Source organism: Lissotriton helveticus, chromosome 11 (assembly GCF_964261635.1).
Source record: "Lissotriton helveticus chromosome 11, aLisHel1.1, whole genome shotgun sequence".
In the NCBI taxonomy this organism is placed as follows: domain Eukaryota; kingdom Metazoa; phylum Chordata; class Amphibia; order Caudata; family Salamandridae; genus Lissotriton; species Lissotriton helveticus.
This window is the reverse complement of record NC_136072.1, coordinates 237,879,801-237,901,649: the sequence shown is the minus strand read 5'-3', so window position 1 is coordinate 237,901,649 and position 21,849 is coordinate 237,879,801. Positions and strand designations below refer to the sequence as shown.

Below are 21,849 nucleotides of genomic sequence, written 5' to 3'. Positions count from 1 at the left end.
ACACACATTATAGTCAAGTGGGGTTCTTAACTCAATTTGACATCGTGGTGAGGCTCAGCGCTATATTAAAAAAATGCAAAGCCGCTCGGACTGCTACACGGGAGCGGGCTGCATAGCCGCTCGGTCTGTAACATGAGAGCGTGTTAAGTATAACCCCCGTATAGGATGACAATACTATGCACAAGAATAAACGCCATTTCATTTACTTGGTGATTCCTGAGCTGCGCTGTGTGCACCTACCCTTCGCCGCTGGAACCGGGTGGAGGAAGTGGGAGGTGTAAGTTCCGTTTTTAAGGATAGGACACCACGGACCTGATTGGTTCGCTATGATGGGGGCCATCTTGTAGTGTCTAGAATGGTAAACAGTACGCAATGGAGTAATCCAAGTATTAATATTAAATAACCTCATGTGTCTTATTCGTGGAGATATAATGTAAAAGAGGCTCGAATTTGTATATTTTGAATTAAAACAAACTCGGGAGTAGATTCTCCGTATTTATGCCCCGAATGTCTTGCAAACCACAAAAGTTGAGGAGTAACAATTATGGTGGTCAATGTCGGGCGCCCGCGTTTCCATATTTTAATTCGAAAATAGGAACGCTTACTTAGTCCTGAAATATTCAGGGAGATACTGCCACACAGAAATTAGTTTGTGTCCAGTTTTGTATGTTGTAGATGGAATTGCTTCGGCCATCTTAGCATGGTAGGATCATGGGGTTATTGCAGTTAGGGTACTGTATAAGTCTGGTTACTCTGGGGGTCCTCTTACAGAGGTGTTAGCTAACAATATTATTGGGGGAATGTTAGATTGCACTTTTCAGGTGGTATCGATTCTATGGATATGTGAGATGTTGGGGGTTACTCTGGGGGTCCTCTTAAAGAGGTGTTGGCTTACATTGTTATTTGGGGATTGTCATTATGCACATTTGAGTTGGTATCAATTCAGTGGATTTGTTAGAGGCTGGTCCAAGGTATATCTTCATTAAGACCATTACTGTCTGAGGATAGTCTATGGATCCAACGCTGTTCTTTATAGAACAGCCCTTCTTTGGATATCTGTTGACTTGCTTCTAGGATGAGCCATTGCAGGGAGTCTGGGTATGATTCATTTCTAAGAAGTGCCTGCACATCTTGGTGTTGCTTTTTTTACACCTGAAATTGCTGCGGTGTTCAGATATTCTGGTCTTTATATTGCGTGTCGTCATGCCTATGTAGTATAGGTTACACGGGCATATGATCAAGTAGATGCAGTTCGTGCTGTTGCAGTTAGTGTGGCCTCTCATTTCCCACGTGAATGATTCAGATAGGGTGATACTTTTGTATTTCTTGGTGAGTGGGCATGCCACACAACCACCACATGGGTAATGTCCAGTAACTGGTGGCAGGTTCCATAGTGTCACTTGTCGGTTAGGCTCATTTCTGATCTTAGGTCTGGTATGAATCAAGATATCTTTTATATTTTTTGACCTTTTGAAGGCAAACCTTGGTTGGTCTATATTCAAAGTGCCTGTATTGAGTATAGACCAATGACGTTTCACAATTTTTCTAATCTGGTTGGACACTGGTGTGAAAGTCGTCACGCATGTCATCAGTTGGACAGTCAGGGGATTCTTTTCTCTTGGTTCTATCAGACCCTCCCTGTTATTATTCTGTGCTCTCTTCAAGCTTCTTTTGATATCTCTGGTGGGGTATCATCTTTCTCTTAGATTCCTAGATAGGATAGCAGATTCAGTTTTGTAATTAGCCATAGTGCTGCAATTGCGTCGTATCCTGAGGAATTGTCCAAACGGTAGGTTGGATCGCAGGGCTTTTGGCTGATGGCTGGCATAATGTAGCAGACTATTACGGTCTGTGCTTTTCTTAAATAAAGTTTTACTGAGGGATTCCCCTTCGATACTTATTTTCAAGTCAAGGAATGCTATGTGACTTTTAGAGGCCGTGATGGTGAAAGACAGGTATGGATTGATGTTATTAATCCACCCAAAAAACTCTGAGTATGAGTCTTCATTTCCTGACCAAAAGATCAGGATATCGTCTATGTAGCGTTTCCATAGCTTAATATTCCCGTGGTAAGGATTTGTCAATGAAGATATGTGGTTCTCTTCAAAGTTGGCCATGTACAAGCATGCTATACTAGGGGCTACCGTACTCCCCATGCAAGTTCCCTGTATCTGATGGTAATAGGTTCCCTTAAATTCGAAATAGTTCTCAGTGAGGACTTTTTCTGCACATTCCATGATGAAAGGAATGGGCGTTGCAGACGTCCATTCAGTTTTTTCGAGTGCCGTCTCCTGACTGTCCAACCGATGACATGCGTGACGACTTTCACACCAGTGTCCATTAATAATAATAATAATAATGCGATTTATTGAGCGCGAACAGCTACCTCACAAGGAGGTGTCCCGGCGCTGTGAAAGCAACGGAGCCCCGAAGCGCAAGCCACATACAGGAAGTTAGTGTATTTTGTGGAAGAGCCAGGTCTTAAGTCTTTGTTTGAAGACGGCTTCAGAGGGAGCCTGTTGTAGCTCTGGGGGAAGAGAGTTCCATAACATGGCTACGTTAGCCATGAAGGTTCTTCCTCCTAGGCGTGCTCTTTTTACCCGAGGGACCACAAGCTGCACCCGCCCGTTGGAACGGAGAGTTCTAGATTGGTGGTATCGGGGTAGCCTAGATCTCAGGTAATTAGGGCAAGTACCATATAGGGCTCTATATGCCAGAGTCAAGGTTTTGAACTTTATCCTGCTGGCCACTGGGAGCCAGTGCAGGGCTTGCAGGTGCGGAGAGACTGAGTGTTTGAAGGGAATTTGCCTTAGCAGTCTCGCAGCCGCATTCTGGACCATCTGAAGCAGTTGAATCAGATAGGCAGGAAGGCCCAGGTATAAGCCATTGGCGTAGTCCAGCCTAGAAGTTACAGTTGCATGAACAACCGTCTTGCGACACTCCTCCGGCAGTAGCCGCAATATCTTGTTCAGGTTCCTCAGTTTAGAGAAACAGCAGCCTGCAGTTTGCTGAATATGCGAGGCAAAGGATAGGCTGCTATCCCATCTGATCCCCAAGTTTTTGGCACTATGGCTAGGCGAGGGGGGGGAACCCATTTCCACCGGCCACCACAGCTCTGCAGGAGGAGGCGAGCCTTTGCCGAAGAAGATCACCTCTGTCTTCCCAGCATTCAATTTTAATTTATTTGTGTTCATCCATCTAGCGACATCTTGGAGGCAACCCTTGAAACTCGCAAAGGCACTTTCAGATACCTCCGAGTATGGGAACACCAACTGGGTATCATCGGCGTAGGAGATCGCTTTGATCCCCCAGTTGGCGATAAGCGTAAAAAGGGGGGCCAGGTAAACATTAAATAGAAGTGGGCTCAAAGCCGAGCCCTGGGGGACGCCGTATTTTATCTTGGTGGATTTAGAGACAAACTCCCCCAGAGCCACCTTCTGTGTTCTCTGCGATAAGTACGAGCGAACCCAGCCCAATGCCTGATCTTTTAGCCCTATCTCCGCCAGCCGTTGTAGCAATTTAAGATGGTCCACCGTATCAAAAGCGGCCGATAGATCCAGGAGAACCAGCATAGCTGACTCCCCTGAATCCAACGACCACCTTACGGAGTCAGCTACCTCAATAAGAGCCGTCTCCGTGCTGAAGCCCGGTCTAAAGCCTGATTGGGTCTCATGTAATATATCATGCATCTCAATATAATTGTTGAGTTGCCTTTGTATAATTTTCTCAAGCATTTTCCCAGGGGCTGCCAGCAATGATATGGGGCGCAGGTTATTGAGGTCCATTGGGTCACCATTAGCTTTTTTCTTTAGTGGGAGTAGTATAGCATGCTTCCAGGCATCAGGGAAGACTCCTTCAACAATGGACCTGTTCCAAATTGCCTGTAAGGTAGGTGCAACAAACTCACTAAAGGATTTCCAGAGCCTGGATGGGCAAGGGTCCATAGGAGACCTAGATTTACATTTTAAAAGTTCTCTGATGACAGTGATATCATCTACTTGTTTTGTCGTCTCTACCTCTGGGGAAAAAGAGTCATAGACTTTTTGGATCTTGCCTTTGAAGTATTCCGATATCTTATTGCAGAGTAACAATGAAGGAGTAACCTCCCTCTCCAAACAGCCAGGCTTGAAGAAAGATTGAACCACCTTAAAAACTTCCTTACTAGAGCACTCCGCATTTTGTATGGAGGTCGCAAGAAAGGATTTTTTTGCCCTCTGTACCGCCTTCTGAAATGTTTTTAGCGCTGTTCTATACCGATTTCTTTCCGCATCACCGTAACTGACCCTCCAGGCTCTCTCAAGTTTTTTGCACTTCTTCTTGCCCTCTTTAAGGTCACTCGAGAACCAGGGGGCTGAAGGGGACTCTCTTTGGGAGACAGCTCGTTTTGCCGGTGCAACCGAGTCTAACATGTTCTTAATCCAGGTATTAAGAGCCTGGGCATTCAGGTTACTGTCATGCGTCAGCACCGGTCTATTTTGGCACAATACTGGCCCCATTGCTTCCGGGACTAGCTTTTTCCAGGGCCTTTTAAGATAGACATGTTTCCTCAGAACTTGTCTTGGGGACTTTATTTCCACCGTGAATGGGATCAGAAAATGATCTGACCAAATTACTGGCATAGCCATATCTACATTAACATTCAGATCATTCTCAAAAATAAGGTCGAGCGTGTGGCCCGCACTATGCGTAGGGCCTGCATTACACAATGTCAAGTTTGCTGACCTAAGAGTCGACACAAAAGTGTTCGCAACGGTACAGTTCTCGTTGTCCACGTGTAAATTAAAATCCCCAACTAAAAGAAAATTAGAGTGGCGAAGGGAACTTTGTAGAATCTCTTCTGTGAGTGTGCTCAGACTAGAGGTAGAGCCTCCAGGGGGACGGTAAATTAATAGTCCTGCCAAGGACACCTTAGGTCCTAAAGTGCAAGCCTTCCACCCCCGACATCAAGATAGATTAGAAACATTGTCAACCAGATTAGAAAAATTGTGAAACGTCATTGGTCTATACTCAATACAGGCACTTTGAATATAGACCAACCAAGGTTTGCCTTCAAAAGGTCAAAAAATATAAAAGATATCTTGATTCATACCAGACCTAAGATCAGAAATGAGCCTAACCGACAAGTGACACTATGGAACCTGCCACCAGTTACTGGACATTACCCATGTGGTGGTTGTGTGGCATGCCCACTCACCAAGAAATACAAAAGTATCACCCTATCTGAATCATTCACGTGGGAAATGAGAGGCCACACTAACTGCAACAGCACGAACTGCATCTACTTGATCATATGCCCGTGTAACCTATACTACATAGGCATGACGACACGCAATATAAAGACCAGAATATCTGAACACCGCAGCAATTTCAGGTGTAAAGAAAGCAACACCAAGACGTTCAGGCACTTCTTAGAAATGAATCATACCCCAGACTCCCTGCAATGGCTCATCCTAGAAGCAAGTCAACAGATATCCAAAGAAGGGCTGTTCTATAAAGAACAGCGTTGGATCCATAGACTATCCTCAGACAGTAATGGTCTTAACGAAGATATACCTTGGACCAGTCTCTAACAAATCCACTGAATTGATACCAACTCAAATGTGCATAATGACAATCCCCAAATAACAATGTAAGCCAACACCTCTTTAAGAGGACCCCCAGAGTAACCCCCAACATCTCACATATCCATAGAATCGATAGCACCTGAAAAGTGCAATCTAACATTCCCTCAATAATATTGTGAGCTAACACCTCTGTAAGAGGACCCCCAGAGTAACCAGACTTATACAGTACCCTAACTGCAATAACCCCATGATCCTACCATGCTAAGATGGCCGAAGCAATTCCATCTACAACATACAAAACTGGACACAAACTAATTTCTGTGTGGCAGTATCTCCCTGAATATTTCAGGACTAAGTAAGCGTTCCTATTTTCGAATTAAAATATGGAAATGCGGGCGCCCGACACTGACCACCATAATTGTTACTCCTCAACTTTTGTGGTTTGCAAGACATTCGGGGCATAAATACGGAGAATCTACTCCCGAGTTTGTTTTAATTCAAAATATACAAATTTGAGCCTCTTTTACATTATATCTCCACGAATAAGACACATGAGGTTATTTAATATTAATACTTGGATTACTCCATTGCGTACTGTTTACCATTCTAGACACTACAAGATGGCCCCCATCATAGCGAACCAATCAGGTCCGTGGTGTCCTATCCTTAAAAACGGAACTTACACCTCCCACTTCCTCCACCCGGTTCCAGCGGCGAAGGGTAGGTGCATACAGCGCAGCTCAGGAATCACCAAGTAAGTGAAATGCAGTTAATCATGTGCATAGTATTGTCATCCTATACGGGGGTTATACTTAACACGCCCTCATGTTACAGACCGAGCGGCTATGCAGCCCGCTCCCGTGTAGCAGTCCGAGCAGCTTTGCATTTTTTGTGCATTTTTTTAATATAGCGCTGAGCCTCACCACGATGTCAAATTGAGTTAAGAACCCCACTTGACTATAATGTGTGTCACAGATGTTAAGCCTGGCCCGGTAAAACCTTCACTTTACTCCGCATCGTATATACGATGATTTACCCTACCCCAACACCATGTGCTAGCAGCGCCTGTGTAAACTGAATGACCGGGTTAAACGCGACTAACACCAATACTATTGACAGCACTCCACTGTAAGGTCGGCAGCTCACCGCACCTGAATCGGATGCAAGTATAATCAAGTCGCTAAACGTAGGTTGGATAATAGCACTGCTCAACAGGGTCTTCAAGCCAATTTAACTACCGATAGGGTTGAAAACAATTTATCGCCAGAACACATGAGAAACACTCAAGGTAAACAGGGCCAATTTGTAGCAGGCTCCCTCGAAGGATGATTCTTCTTTTTACCTTTTGCTCTGTTTCACTTTACTTTGTTTTGCGAAACGGGTATTCCCTGCATTACCTGGTATTACCTGCATGGAGTTGCTTTCTGCTCTAAACAAAGAGAGGAATCTACTCTACCCAGTGCGGTGATTAGCGGTTACTCACTACCCAGCCATCACCTACTGACCACGTTTTACACTTCAAACACGATATAAGTGTATTGCCTTGCATTTTATTCCACAAATGTATCACTGGTATATACATATCAATACACCACCCTAATTCTAGCGCACATAGCCATGCAAGACCCGCGTTTGATAAATAAACATACCTTTACAGAGGGGCCCCAGAGTGGGTGCTAGCCGCCCGACAATCCTGCAGTCTTCTGATACTTCACATACCATCTGCTCTAGCACCACACTACCACAATCTCACACAATTGAACAACTTATACTAAGGGGAACACAAAGTGAGGTCAATATCTACAATCCAATCCCATCTCTCAGTAAAACCTGACTAGACGTATCCACGAATGACCATATGTATAACACCTTGGCTAAATACACCATTGACACTAGATTGTAATCGCCATCCAGTCTATGTGTGTTTATACAGGTCATTAAGATTTTTTCCTATATATAGCCTTGTGGTGGAAGATCTCCCTGAAGCTTTACCCGCTGGACACTGTCGTTGTCTGATTGTTTTTAACTTTAGGTGAGTTTTGAATAACTGCGAGTGACGAATACCAATTGGGTATTCTAATTTTAGTCTAATGTTTCTATATCTTCACATGTCACTCTCACTGAATTTCCACATCTGAGAGTTCCTGATACACTTGTGCAATGGTGTTGTGACACGCCTGACTCCCACTGGCATGAAAACGCACAAGTATTACAGTCTCTGATGCACCTTTTTTCAATCTGTTTGTGATATGTTCTCCCTCTTCCTTTAACAGGTACTGACAATCACAACTTGAAGAGGGGTAATATAATATTGTTCTTCCCTTCACCCACTAGTGTGGTAGCCATACGAGCATACATACACCATACTCCAGGGTACCAGTGTAGACAGTTTCCTGCATCCTTAGATACTTGCTAAATAGTCATCTTGGTCCTAAAGAATCGCTAAACAAATTTCACAGTAGCGAGAAACATGTTGACCGGACTACAATAAATTCCAGATGAGAGCTGGAAACATCATTTTCCACTACTCTCCTCTAGGAAATCTTTTTTAACTAAAGCAGTGGCCCTTCTGAATAAAGTATTCCCGGTACCACTAGCTTTATTTTAACCCACTAAACCACGTCTACCCTTCAGTCCTGGCCCCATACCCGCACTTCATCCATACGGCAGTTGGAAAAAGATCTCCGCTAAAGAGCCCCTCTATGAGGTGTTGCCCGTTGGGTATTGCACCGCCGACCCAACGAGGAGCAGGCCCAAATGATGAAGCATGACACCTGAAAGGGTGTGTGAGGGCATTAAAATCCAACAAAATGGATTCCTAGGGTCACTTTCAAGTTACCCTGTTCTAATCCACCTGCATCACAGACTGTACCAATTTCTTTCTTCCATTAGGAACAGCACGACAACCTTTGTATAGTATCCCTACCCTGTCCCTTATATTATTTTTTTAAATAAATTGTGGACAGAGTACAAAGTCCCTGAGTCCTATATTGCTGTCAGCAACATGTTTCTCATGTTGCTGGCAGCCAATCAGAGTGCTTGCTCCCATGGGACTCCCTCAGGAGCAAAATGTCCCAAGGGAAAAAAGCTCCCTGGGCCAATCAGAGCACTCTATTTTTTAAAAAAAAACATCCAGATATACACACATTTTTAACCTTAATTTTTCCAGAAATTACTGAACTGATTTTCACCAACTTACAAGAAACACAATCTGCTGACCAAGACCTATCATCCTGTAAAATTTGGTGTCATTCCTTTCTGCACTTTTTGCTGTAGCCCTGCCTAAAGACGTCTATGGAAAATGCATGGAGATTTTGCATTTTGGGGCCCCACTTTTTGGCCGGCCCGCTTGATTGATCACCCAAAAACTTTCCATGCACAAACCAGTCAAAAAGCAGCACCTTTTTGGAAAGTTCAGTGGCGATTCGTCAAACAGGGCCAAAGTTATTAGCAACACAAACAACATTTTTCCTATCTATAAACTACCCAGTAGTAACCGCCACTGGGTAATAACAGAATGAATATAAAATATCCTCCCATATTTTCATTCTTTTTTGTATTAATTAGAGCTCAGCAGCACTACATTGTATTGAAATTGAATTTATATAGTACTTACTACCCATGAGCAGGCATTAAAATACTTTATCGCGGGTAGCACACTTCTCTGGAACACAGGTTATTGGTTATTTCTGTGATTTTTAGTTTTTGTTCCTTAATATTAGTTGTTGGAACTGGTCTTGTGCTCTCATGTAACTGTTCCATGCATTACCTCTAGGAAGATTAAATAAAAAAAAGAGTTAGGTGAGGTTATTAGAGTGAGATCATCCAAATGGAAGGTGGGATAAGGAGATTGGCTAGAGGGTGTTGGATATTGTTAGATTGCAAAGAATGGATACACAAGCTGAGACTGAGGCGGACAGGCATGTGATAGAGTAAGGTGCACTCAGAGAAAATAAGGCTTGCAGAGGATATAGCACAAAGAGAGGTTAATTTGTTATTAAGAGGCAGAAGAAAACAATCAATAGATGTAGATCAAAATCAATTCACATGCAGGGTTTTAAGTACATGGTGGAAGACCAGGCTTTTTGAGACAGCCTGTTGTCTAAGGATGTCAAAAGTATAGCGAGAAAGGAGATGGTTGTCACCTGTGGACAGGTGCTATACGTTGTCCCACCTTTGGTTTTTCCTATTTTTAGCAATCAATGGTTTCGAACAGTTCGTCCTTTGATGGGTTCCATTAATACCAAATTATTTTCTTTTTAATATTGTATTTGGCTCGCTCTAATGTGAGTTACTGTAATAATTGGTACCTCCAATATCTGGTTCTATAGATTTGTCAGGTAAGATTTGGAGGAGTGAACCATCTCTGCAATTTGCATCATTTGTATAGGGATTGGGTTGATTTAGTTGTTGCTTGACCTTAGAGTGTCCTTCGGGACATCTGTCTGTAGGTAGAGAGGCCATCATTTGTGATGGCACTCGTTTTTGTGAATTAGATCATATAGGTTCTCTGATTTACATGTTGGGAATAACCAGTAACTAACCATTCTTCTGACCTTTAGTTGATTTTCCTTTGCTCTAATAATTGCGGATAAAGAATTCCATAATTTTCCGGCGAAACAAGATAAAGTAGCGCCACCAATGATTTTATTCCTGTAAGCATGAAATATTAAACATGGTGTCAGCCATAAGCGGATACCACATAAAAAGTATTAATGTCTTCTAATGAGTACATGACCGGTACCCTTTAACAATATACTGTGCAACAACTAAACTGAATTTGATTAGCTAGTAGATTAGGAAGTGCTTGTGAAATGTACAGCAGCTTCTGACCAGTAAACCAAACGTGCAAACAGCAGACATAATTTACATGAAACTAAGCAAGACCACCCCTAGCCAGAGGCACATGAACTTTCTTATAAGATGCTATCCATGACAGCTTCACATCCAGCCAGACTGATTCTGCATTTAGATTTTAAATCCCCTCAGTAATTTAAATAAGTGATTCTTTCTCTTTTTCAACAGGTGCAACACTTAGAATGGATGTTTGGGACACGTGGGTGGAATTCCTAAATGGAAGCCGGTTAGGACACAAGCATACTGTGGAACAATACCTGCTGAAAGAGGAACCAGTCATGAGGTATAGTACTTAATGTATTCAGTCTTATTTTCTCATTTTCCAGATAAGAAAGGTTTGTTTACTAGTAGCAGCATAATGCGTCTCTGGTACATCTGATCATCTGAATCACCAGCTGTGCCATCAATACTCCTGTACCAAAAGCATATTGTGTCACTTGTTCGGCTTCTATAGTGGGGCTAGACAAAACATCTCTACCAAAGGGATTGTGTTAGCAATATAACGAAATGAATTATAGGTCAGTCATGAGACCTTTAAACTTTAGACTACAGTAATCTTGAATATTGATATACTGAGACTAGAGATTGTACAAAACAATAATTTAAAAACGTTTCTCTTGCAGTACATTGTGGCGAGAAATAAATAGAAACTCAAATATCAAGTATGAAAGTGGTTACTAATGGCCTCAGTTAGAGGTTGACAGATGCTCTGTCAATCTCTCTGTTCCCCTACTCCAATTTGAATTGCGGAAGTCTGCCTTCCTCCACTGGACCAACAGGCCACAGTGGCAGTCGCTCCACCCTTTATAGAGTGGGAAGACTATCACTAGATTTCCCTGCCTGGGAAGAATGGCAGACCGAGGGAGGGAAACACACAATGGACCATAGTTATTAGTTTGTACTGAATAGGGGTACACAGACCAGGCACCCTTGAAGCCAAAGCCTTTTCTACTCATTAAATTAACCTCTTCTCCGCATCGCGAATTCCGCCGCGGGGCGGGGGGTAGGGGCGTGGCGCTGAGGTACTCATGACAGCTCCAGGCCGTCATAAATCATGATGGCGTGTGCTCATGACGGCCGGGTGCCGTCAAAACTTCACTCAATGATTAATTCTCCCTCACAGGCGGGGAATTAACACCACGTGGGAGGAGCGGCAACGTACTGACGGCTCCCGGCCGTCATGAGCACACGCCTATCGTGACTCATGACGACCAGGAGCCGTCATGAGCACCGAAAAGGTTTAGTGGGGGCCTGCGGCTATACTCAAGTATCCCCAAGTTGGAATGCCAAAACACATCCTTTCAAACACATATAATTTCAAAGCACCAATTTTTATTCTTTTTCTTAAAACTTTTTATTTTGTACTTTTTCCAAAATTTCAGCAGCAACAGCAATGCACAGTTACATTTTGCAATGGAGGTAATACATATATAAAGTAATCAAACGACTTACCATCAGCTACTCGCATTCATATCCATCACCCCTTAATTACTGTCAAATAATCTGTTGAGTTGATAGCATAGGTATCATATGTCTGTAACACCTCCCTGACCAACTCAGAAGGCGGCTACAAATATGCCTGAAATGAAACCCAAATATACTTGGGTTCCTGGGCCTATGGGAGAGTGGTATTGTAGAATTCCACTTGTTCATTGCAAAAAGCTAGATGCAAAAGGCTAGATTTTGTGTCCACATTTTAACAGATGGGACATCCGGTTGCTTGCATTGTTCCAGTGTCCCAATAATAGAATTTTTGCATAAACAGTCTTTAATTACTCAACCAGGTGTACTTTCTGGAATTTTGAGTAACAAATTAAAGCGGAATGATAGAGATTTCGCTGGCACAACAAAAAGTTCTCCTGGGCCCACATAAGGCCCTTGATTTGCCTTAGGTACTTTTGCAAATTTGTTTGCAACATTCAAAGTCCTTATTTGATAAATGTGTGGGAAGGAGACAAATAAAATTCACTAGCTAGATAAGTACAATAATAAATATTTAACTGTAGATTATAAATGTTATTATTAACTATTGATATTAAAGATCTTTACCTGTGAATTCTGAGAATCGAATTTACACGAATACTAATATACGACTGGAAATGTCGAAAAAGATAGACATAAACTGTTTCTATTTATCGGAGGATTGTAAGGGGTAGGGTGGAAGAAGGAAGGTATGACAAGGAGGACAGGGAACAACTACCTCCTTGGTCATATAACTTCGGAGAACAAGAATTTAGTGTTTCAAGAGGATATAAGTAAGCAGTTACAACTTTAAGTTTTAATTGTGAGTCCCTACGTGCAGAGGCAGACTTCACAGAAGTTTAAGCCAGGACGAAAGCACTTGTGGAATGAATTTACAAAGAAGCAAACTATTGACAGGCTAATGTTTGTTGGGTAACTGGGGGTGTAGCGACTTCTTTCTTATCAGACAGACATCAAAGTCAGACCAGCAGAGATGAAAAAATGAGGTATGCCTCGTATCTCTTACAGCTACATGTTCAAGGTGGTGTATAAGCCAAAGATTGCAATCCAAAGTTCGTAGGATGGTGGTGCAGTTTTGTTCTATTTGTTTATTTCATGCTATCTGTGTGGCAATGGCTACCATGATATCTAAAACTTTTGTTTGCCTATGGGCCAGATCTTTGAATGCTAAATGGAGACAAACATTAGTTTCTCTATGCTATGGAAGAACTTTAATATTAATTACAATGTTGATTTTTACCACGAAAATCCGACCGAGTCCTTCCTTAGAAAGTTTTTAGGATGCTGACAAGCTTGAGTGAGAGAGGCTGATTTCGATCATCAATGGTTTCTCCGCCATATTGAATGATCCATTTCATCATTTGGGATGAGAGCTCGGAAAATGTTGCATAAAGTATGTTTTTTGTGGGGGTTGGCTTGTCATCTCCTAGGGTAGAATAGAAGTATGTGACCTATTTAATATTTTATTTGAACAAGACTGTATATGGGGAGTGGAATTGCTGCCATCCTCAAGTTTGTACATATTGAAAGGACTGTTTTTGAAATTGACCTGTCAACAACCCAATACTGTTATAAATCAATGCTAAGGTTGAACTGTGGCTGGATAGATGTGACGGGATCCATGCTTACCGCATGAAGATATGGTCTACTCTACATATATCTATCACAAAACAAGCCTTCCAATAATGTTGTTCATATTCATTTTGATGTTTTTGTTGCATCAGATAGGCTGAATAAACCATTCCCTTAAAGAAATACCTTCTGCTAGAGATCTGTCTGATTTGGCAAGTGCCAGATAAGATTACCATGGTGTCCATCAGGGAGTTTGATTTCATGCTAGCAAACCTCAGATAGATGCTTGGGAATTGTCTGTGTAAGAAGACCAAGGAGTGGTTGGTACATTTTTAATACCTGATAATAATATCCTCCAAAATTTGGGAGGTTTATCACCTCCACCACCATCCTTACCAATTACAATAATCCTTAGTTTATCATTTCTGTAGGAAAATGTAGGGCTATTTACCTGACCATAAAGACTCTGTAAGGTTTGGTTAATGGCATTATATAATTATTTAGAGCCTGGCCGTGGGCAGTGATAATTTAAATAGGACTACAGGAGTTTCAATAATTTTCTAGGGTTTGGATGCAACTACAAAAAGATAGTCTTAAAGCAATCAAATTCTCTAGTGCAGCAACCACTTTCCGAATGTCAATTTGAGAAATGATCTAAGGTTTCATCAATGTGCCTTTTGAACAGTGTACCCAGATACTTGATCAAAGTGGGGTTCGTACCTAAATAATTACTGGCAATATCTTGCTTGAAACATGAGAAGCTACGAGACATATTTAGTTTAATAAGGAGTGCTCCCAGTGACTTTTTGCAACACCATTCTCTTTTGGCATATCCTGTATCGATTTTTGGGTGTTCGACAGGTGCAAGGTAATGTTGTTGGCATTTGCTCGGAATTTTACCACTTAATCATCAACATTCGTCCCTTGAATGCATTCATTTTGTCTATTTTTCTTCCAGGAGTGGCTCCAAAATTTGAATAAAGAGGATCACTTAAAGGGCATAGTCCTGACAAGTGCCTCTTCTAAGCGTGAAGGAATCTGATTGAAAACCATTTACTAGGGAGCAAAGTCATCAATGTTCCTAACCTAGTTCTGCATACTGTATGTTTTGTGGCAAATATGCACCGGTAGGGTTAAGAGTGTTACGCGTTAGTCATAAGGGATTGTTCATGAGTGTCAAAAACATAGTAAATTATGCATTGTATCCTTCACATCCCTTTTTGACTAAAGCCATCTATCTTCATTGTTTACCAAAGTGTGTTATATGTCACAGTAAAATCAGTAAAATGATAATACAAATAATAGCACTTGGCACTTAATGGATGTGAAATTCTCTATAGATGTGATGCTTTCTTTCGTATAATTCCAATTCTAGAGGACTATCATTTATTGTGTGTTTATTGTAGGTATCAACTAAGAGTGGCCCTTTATATAGCCGCCTTTTTTGGCCACCTGGACCTTGCTGAGTGCATGCTGCAGCTGGGAGCGAGGGCAGATGAATCTGTTGGTGGTCACCCATATCGCGAATGGTGCTCTGAAACTGACCATCCAGCCCTAACCAAATGTCCTGTTCACGCAGCGGCAGAAGCTGGCCAACTGTTAATTCTGAAAGCCTTTGTCACCTACAACGCGGCATGTCTGGAACGCGAAGATGCCCAGGGAAAATCACCACTGAAAATATGCATTGAACAGAGGCACAAAGACTGTGTACGGTATTTGATCATGAAGATTTGGTCAGTGGTCTCTTTTCCAAAGCTTTCAATTCCCATGAAAATCTATGTTAAACTAAAGAAGTGGCTGGACAGGGCTCAGAAGGGCATCTTGGCCAGGAAATGTCCACACCAGGCTTCTGGTTTCCGAACACGTGTTGGAGACATGGTTGTTGTGGATGGTTTCACAGAGCCAAAAATGACCTCCAAGGGATTTTTCACAGCAAAGAAAAAGAGAATATCCAGCGATTGGGCTAGTGTGGATGATGGGATCTTCCAAGGGAAAGAGTGTGTGGCTCAGACAAGGAAGAAGAGCTGGCAGAGCCTTAAGCTGCCAGCAGTGAGACATTCCAAGAAAAAAACATCATCTCTGCAAAAGACGGAGGTCAAGATAGGGGCGACATCTGAGGGTGAACGTAATATGTGGACAGGTCGGGTTCCTCTTCCTGCAATTGCAAGCAGCCTGCACCCACCATTTTACTACACTGAGCCTCGGGCTGCACAACTCATCAACACCTCCCTGGAATCCTTCTTAGAGCACAGTGGCAGAACCTCACGAGAGAACGCAATCTACTGTTTGGCGCTTGCCAGGTACAATATTGATCATTAGAGAATTATTTGGTTTATGAATTTATTTATTAGATTTGTTTTTAGGCCAGCATTGGTTTAGATATATTTTTGAGGAGTGATCAAACAGGCCAAAATTGTGTTGCCTCATATGTGACACATTTTGGTTTATAGCAACAATTGTGGTTCAATTACCAGCTATACTGGTAAGTGTGTGAAATATATTTGAAGTGCACCTGTGCATTTTTGTCTTCATATTACCTCTGGATGCTTTCGTTTTGTTTAGTGAATGGGTTCCTACCAAGAATTTTTCAGAACCCTTCCTTTAAATAGACTCTATTGAGGTTGTTTTTTGTGTATTTGTGTATGCTGCACATTATATTAGTTTTCAGACACAATGCTGGTTTGGTATGCAATAACATTGGTCGGCGATATCAAGATGCATAGGTAAACTGTACACAGGGATTATGCAAACCAATAATTGACACACAAGAGCCAACTACATTTTGGCTTATTTGGCCCCAATACTTCTGAATTCATGATGAATCAGAATACTGAACTCAGTGTTTGACTGTAGCCTTATTTCTAAAAAATGTAGGAATTATTTAGTGCATTAATCATCCAAACCAACCTTATCGCCAACAATGATAAGCCCATTTGTATTCGAAAGCAGTCAGTGCTCGAGAAGTGATGACACAGTGCAACAAATGTTAACTAAGTGAAATGTGTGTATACAGTGATTCGGCTGATTCAACACTCAGAATGTTTACAGGAGAGAGCATGGTCCTGGAATCAAGCTGCATAGAGCGTGTCAACTTCTTTTATTATTTGAAGGTCTTCATCAGGGTTAACTGCATTTGCCAGACAGTCTGGTCCATTGTACCATTAGCCATGCCCTAAAGGTGGTGCACACTGTAGCAGAAGTGCCCAGGCTTAGCTCCTTGTCTTCCGTTGGGCGAGGTACCCCAAACTGGCACTGGCAATGGCAATGGCGTTGCAGCTCTCGCAATGTAATTTGTTTTATTTATTTATTTACTTAACTCCATTTGGCCGTATGATGGAGTTTACTTCCCCCCACTCTACCCCTCCTCTGCCCCGCCTCACCACCCCACAGCACTACCTCGAGGAGCCGCCACTGGTGTGGGAGGAAGCATAAACACTCAGCAAAGAGAGAGACAAGTGTCAACTTCTGTAATATTTTTTTGCTAGTGTAAAATAACTTAGCTAACCCACATCACCGAAAACCGGGACAGAAGAGGTGTGGAGTAATGGTTGTGCAAACCTATGACATATGTAACTGTTTTATAAATGTGCCAGTCACACTACAGTGCAATTGATGAGAGCTTAACTTGATCGAATCTGTTTACAATGTTGTCTCCTCAGCAACTTTCTTTATCGTGTTTAGAATGCAGCTGACAACACCTAAAAAGTAACAATGTTCTCTCTAAATTGGCCCTTCCCATTTTATTTGCACTGACAGAGCTCTATTAACATCACATTTTCAAGAAGTGAGCCTCAACCCCCCCCCATACCTGCAAAAATACATATTCTGTGCAATACTCAATTTACAAACCAGAGACAATCATGGTATTAAGGAGTTAAATGGGTCCATGGTACAGTATTAATGGCAGCTGGATCTTTCTTCATAGCATAAAAATATAATCCAATCCCAATTTACTTTGGTGGCACATAAATCTCTTTAATTTGCGAGTGTATTTTACAGATAAATCAAGGCAGACAAAATGTATCTGATTCATTAAGATGAACCATTTACACCATTTTATGGAATCATTTTAGGTGGAATGGCGAAGCTAAAATCAGCTCTTCGTGCTTTTGGAGCTGCCCACATTTTAAAGCATACCAGTGACTGATAAAATATTGCGGAATGCCTTTTTTAATTAATGAACTAGGTTCTACACATGGCATCACTGTTTTAATTGTAAGGATTTTTATTAATCAAACAAGAAAGAATTTTACTTACTACATTTGTTCATTTGGCAACGAACATCGTGAAATTATGAAAATATCTAGAAATATTTGTCTCTATAAAATGACTCTAATCTTAATGACAAATGATGTGAGGACATTTCAAAAAGTCACATTGTTTGATTCGGTCTCTGGAATTGACTGTTGGGCCAGTAACCTGCCACTGGATCTAAGGGGAAATGTTGGGTTCCACAAATACATCTATTCAGTTCCCCCTGGACCTTTAATCTAATCATTCTTGGGGAAACTGAGGGGTGGAATAGAGGATTACCAGGCAAATCAAATAGAGAATTACTAATTCAACAAGTAATCAAGGTCACCACCTGTCACCGAATCAGAGCCAGTGAATAAAACAATTCTGGACATTTTGGACAACGCCCACATTTTATGGACATTCCCTAGTACACAAATCATTAAATGGAACTATGAAAAATTAACAGCTTGCATAAGCATATGTGTTAAATTTGAGTGCTGTGTTACATCTGAAATTCTAGCGTTTGTTAATACAGGAGCTAAAAATGATTTATTTAAGAATAATAATTGCTCTCACATCCTGGCCAGATTAGGAAGTACGCACTATATTTTGTATCCCCTCAATTAGTTACTGGTAACCTTTGAAACATTATAGCTGGAACACCTATAAAGCAGAAAACAAATGAGTGTTTTGGGGCATTTTCCCCAAACTGGTTTTAAAAAGCAGGGCCACAATGTGCATTTTACAGTTGCATTTTCAAAATAAATCTCTAAAAAAACATAGGTTTTATAAAAGGTTTAAAGGGGAACTATACTATTTTCTAAAACTTCCGAGTCTACCACCAAATACAAAAGCATTATTTCTCTGCAGCAGCATGTCAATGATGTGCTCTTCAGAAAACCTGTAAATGACTGCAACACAGGATGCACAGGAGAAATATAATAGTGAAACATCTTCATGCCAGGATAGGCGCATGTTTCCATGCCAGTATCAAATTGTGCCAGTTAAACACACATTTACAAAACATATAGGTTGTACGTGTTTTGAGTGACTATGCTGTCATACATGGCTGATAGGTCAATCGCTGCAACATATGGCGTGCAAAGAAGGGACGAAAGTTTGTTAAATAGCTGTAGTTATGCTTATATTAGTTCTGTATGCATGGCATAGTGCTAAAACACCAGACAACCAATTGGAAGGGTAGTTCTAGCTCCTAAATAAATGGTTAACTAGAAAAGTTGCACCACCACTTTTTCAAAGAAACACATAGGAAATATGGATAAATGCTAATATGAAGAGTAAACCGTAACGATTGAAAAACACAGCCAGAAGTTCTAAACGAATACCACAGATCCTGGAGGCCTATTTACAAATAATGGTTCCAAAGTGTTAGTTAGTTTCAGTTGCCTGTATCAGATACACCATAGAGCAGTGAGCCACCCCCGATGTTGCACCTCCCCCATGTCCCAATTTGTCTGAAAGTGTAATTTTACTACAGGCACTGAACCGAAGCACACTCTGCCCCCAAGGGGCGACCAAAAGGTAAGACAAAATCCAAAACAAGCAAGTGGTAGTGCACCGCAAGGTTAGAGTCCATTCGTATACAAGTCCAAGCCAAGTTGTGTATAGTCCAGTACGTCTTTATTTTCATTGGCGATATCAAAATGCCAATCAACATTTTTGTTCACCTACGTGAACTTAGTCAGGGCAGTTAGAGTTGTATATCGATCAGGTATAGTATACATCCGTTGTGAACCCTGTCCCTTAATTGCATTGAATCATCATATCTCCTGCTGATGTAAGTAACTCAGCCGGGGTCGCCTATTAGGCCTCCATCGTTGGCACCATAATCTGTGTCTTGCACCATCTATATCTCTTGGCGCACCTTCACACGTTCTGTTTGTAACGCTTAATGCTTTCAGTTGGCTATGTTAAAGCTGACAGCCTTAGGTTGATCTTTTCCCACACTTTTTACCTTCCTCCTCCATTTTTTCAGTTCACGTTTTTACTGGCATTAACGCTCTGTACACATTACCACTGCTAATCAATGATGAAGTGCTTGTGCTCTCTCCTCTAAACATGGTAATATTGCCTATCCCCAATTGACATACTTAATTTACTTAAAGGTCCCTAGTAAAGTGGTACAATATATACCCAGGGCCTGTAAATCAAATGTTACTAGTGGGCCTGCTGCTCTGGCTGTGCCACCCACTTAAGTAGCCCTTTATGCATGCCTCAGACCTTCCAATACAGAGCCTGTGAGGGCAGTTTACAACTGCCATTTCGACCTTGCAAATAAACGATTTGCCAGGTCAAACCTTCCTTTTTAATACATATGCGTCACCCCTACGGTAGGCCTTGGACAGCCCAACGGGCAGCGTGCAATGTACTGAAAAAGTGTGACATGTACATTTAAGTTTCACATCTCCTGGTAGTGAAAAACTCTTACAGTCATTGTTTTCACTACTTCAAGGCTTATCTCCCCCGTAGGATAACATCGGAGTTGCCTTATTACATTTTATAAGTGTAATTTCCTAATGGGAAGGCATGACTAGTTCATGTTTGGTGTCTTTGGAATCACAATTTAAATCCTAATGTATGGTGAAGTCAGATTTTAAATTGGAATTCTGGAAATGCAACTTTGAGAAAGTTAGCCTTTTCTTGCTGTAGTCATTTAGTGCTTGTAGCCTGTCTCTGGTCACATGACTAGGTGTTGCTGAGCTTTGTGTATTCCTCCTAGACAGCCACACATAATAGGGACGTTAGATGTGCCTGAATGGGCAATCAGTGGCAGGATGGGGGGAGGAGCTGTGCCCAGACTTTCTTACACCTGAATAAGCTGTCTCCTGCATCCACACAAAGGGCTGCAGACCTCCAATAGTTAGCCTGGATTCAGGGCATAGAAGGTAGGATATCTGCTGACTTCAAAGGTAAAGCTCTTGAAGCTTCTCTCCCACTTCAAAGGCACACATGGATATAAATACTGGACATCAGACACTGACTCTTCAGTACACTTTCTGACCTGTGCATACTCTTCCAGGAAGAAGGACTACTGTTCTGCTGAAGGATTGCTGCTCTGCTAGCCTGCACTCTGCTGGATTCCTGCTTTGCTGTGCTGACTTGCTGCCTGCTGCCCTCTTACATTGGTGAGAAGAACTGGACCTGCATCTCTTCAACCCATAGTGAATCCAAGGGCTAGATCACTGTCCTCCTGATCGGAAGCCCCAGGGACATAAGCTTCCAATAACCTTACATCTGTAACTGGACTCTGCCATCTGTGAGTCTACCCTCCCAAGTGGTGTCACTCCAGTCCCGGACCCTTGGAAGTGGATTTAAGGTGCTTTGTCAACCTCTGTGGATCCAGCCGAACAATACATCTCCTCTGCTGCCCAGTGCAACTCCGAGTAGGACTAGCATATCTCCACTGGTCTGTGGACTGGACCCAACCCAAAGACTCGCATTGCTATCACAGCCTGCATCGCCATCTGAACCACCTCTGCGCAACACATCCTCAGTGCAGGCACTCTCATCGATGGCAGCCTGGATGACGACAACAGACTCTGCATCACAGCCTAGCATCTACTTTGAACTGATGCCTCGCTCGACTGCGCTAGCCCTCATCGATGGGATCCTTGACATTGATGAAACACAGGAGCGCGCACCACACCTTCACCGCATCTCAGAACTGATTTATTGCTTGGCTGCATGACACATCTTTGACGCGGATGCAGGCTACTCTCTGCAAACCGAAATTTAAGGTACTCTCTTCAGTGGGCTTAACTGGGTACCAGTAGCTTCATTACAGTCGGCCTGAACTTGTAACTTTGTCCCGGTTTGGCACAACCAGATATCCGCAGTTGGCGTTTTACACCTTTCTGCGCTATTTTTTCTAAAAACTTTAGAATTCAATATCTCCGGTTCTATTAATTGGATTTTTGTCATTTTGGTCTTGATTCAGTTATTAAATTAAGCTCTATTTTTAGGTCTCGCCTAGGCAGTGCATGCACTGTCTCTTCGATATATGCTGAATCTTGAATATAGGCTTTTAACACCGTCAATCTTTCTAATTTGCTCCTTTGACTGCCCTTCGTAAATGGCTGCTTTCTTTGGTTAAAATGCTCAGTAGTCTCTCCTTTTC

At 42.0% G+C, this 21,849-nt stretch overlaps 1 protein-coding gene across 1 annotated transcript in view; it reads left to right on the top strand.

The window, feature by feature from the left end:
* The window catches only part of ANKUB1 (ankyrin repeat and ubiquitin domain containing 1), a 108,819-nt gene that overhangs the window by 71,964 nt on the left and 15,006 nt on the right, over positions 1-21,849 (top strand). Inside the window, exons 4-5 of the mRNA XM_078666369.1 lie at positions 10,590-10,704; positions 14,882-15,775. Coding sequence (XP_078522495.1) covers positions 10,590-10,704; positions 14,882-15,775 — 1,009 coding nt within the window. The remainder of the gene's footprint in view (positions 1-10,589; positions 10,705-14,881; positions 15,776-21,849) is intronic.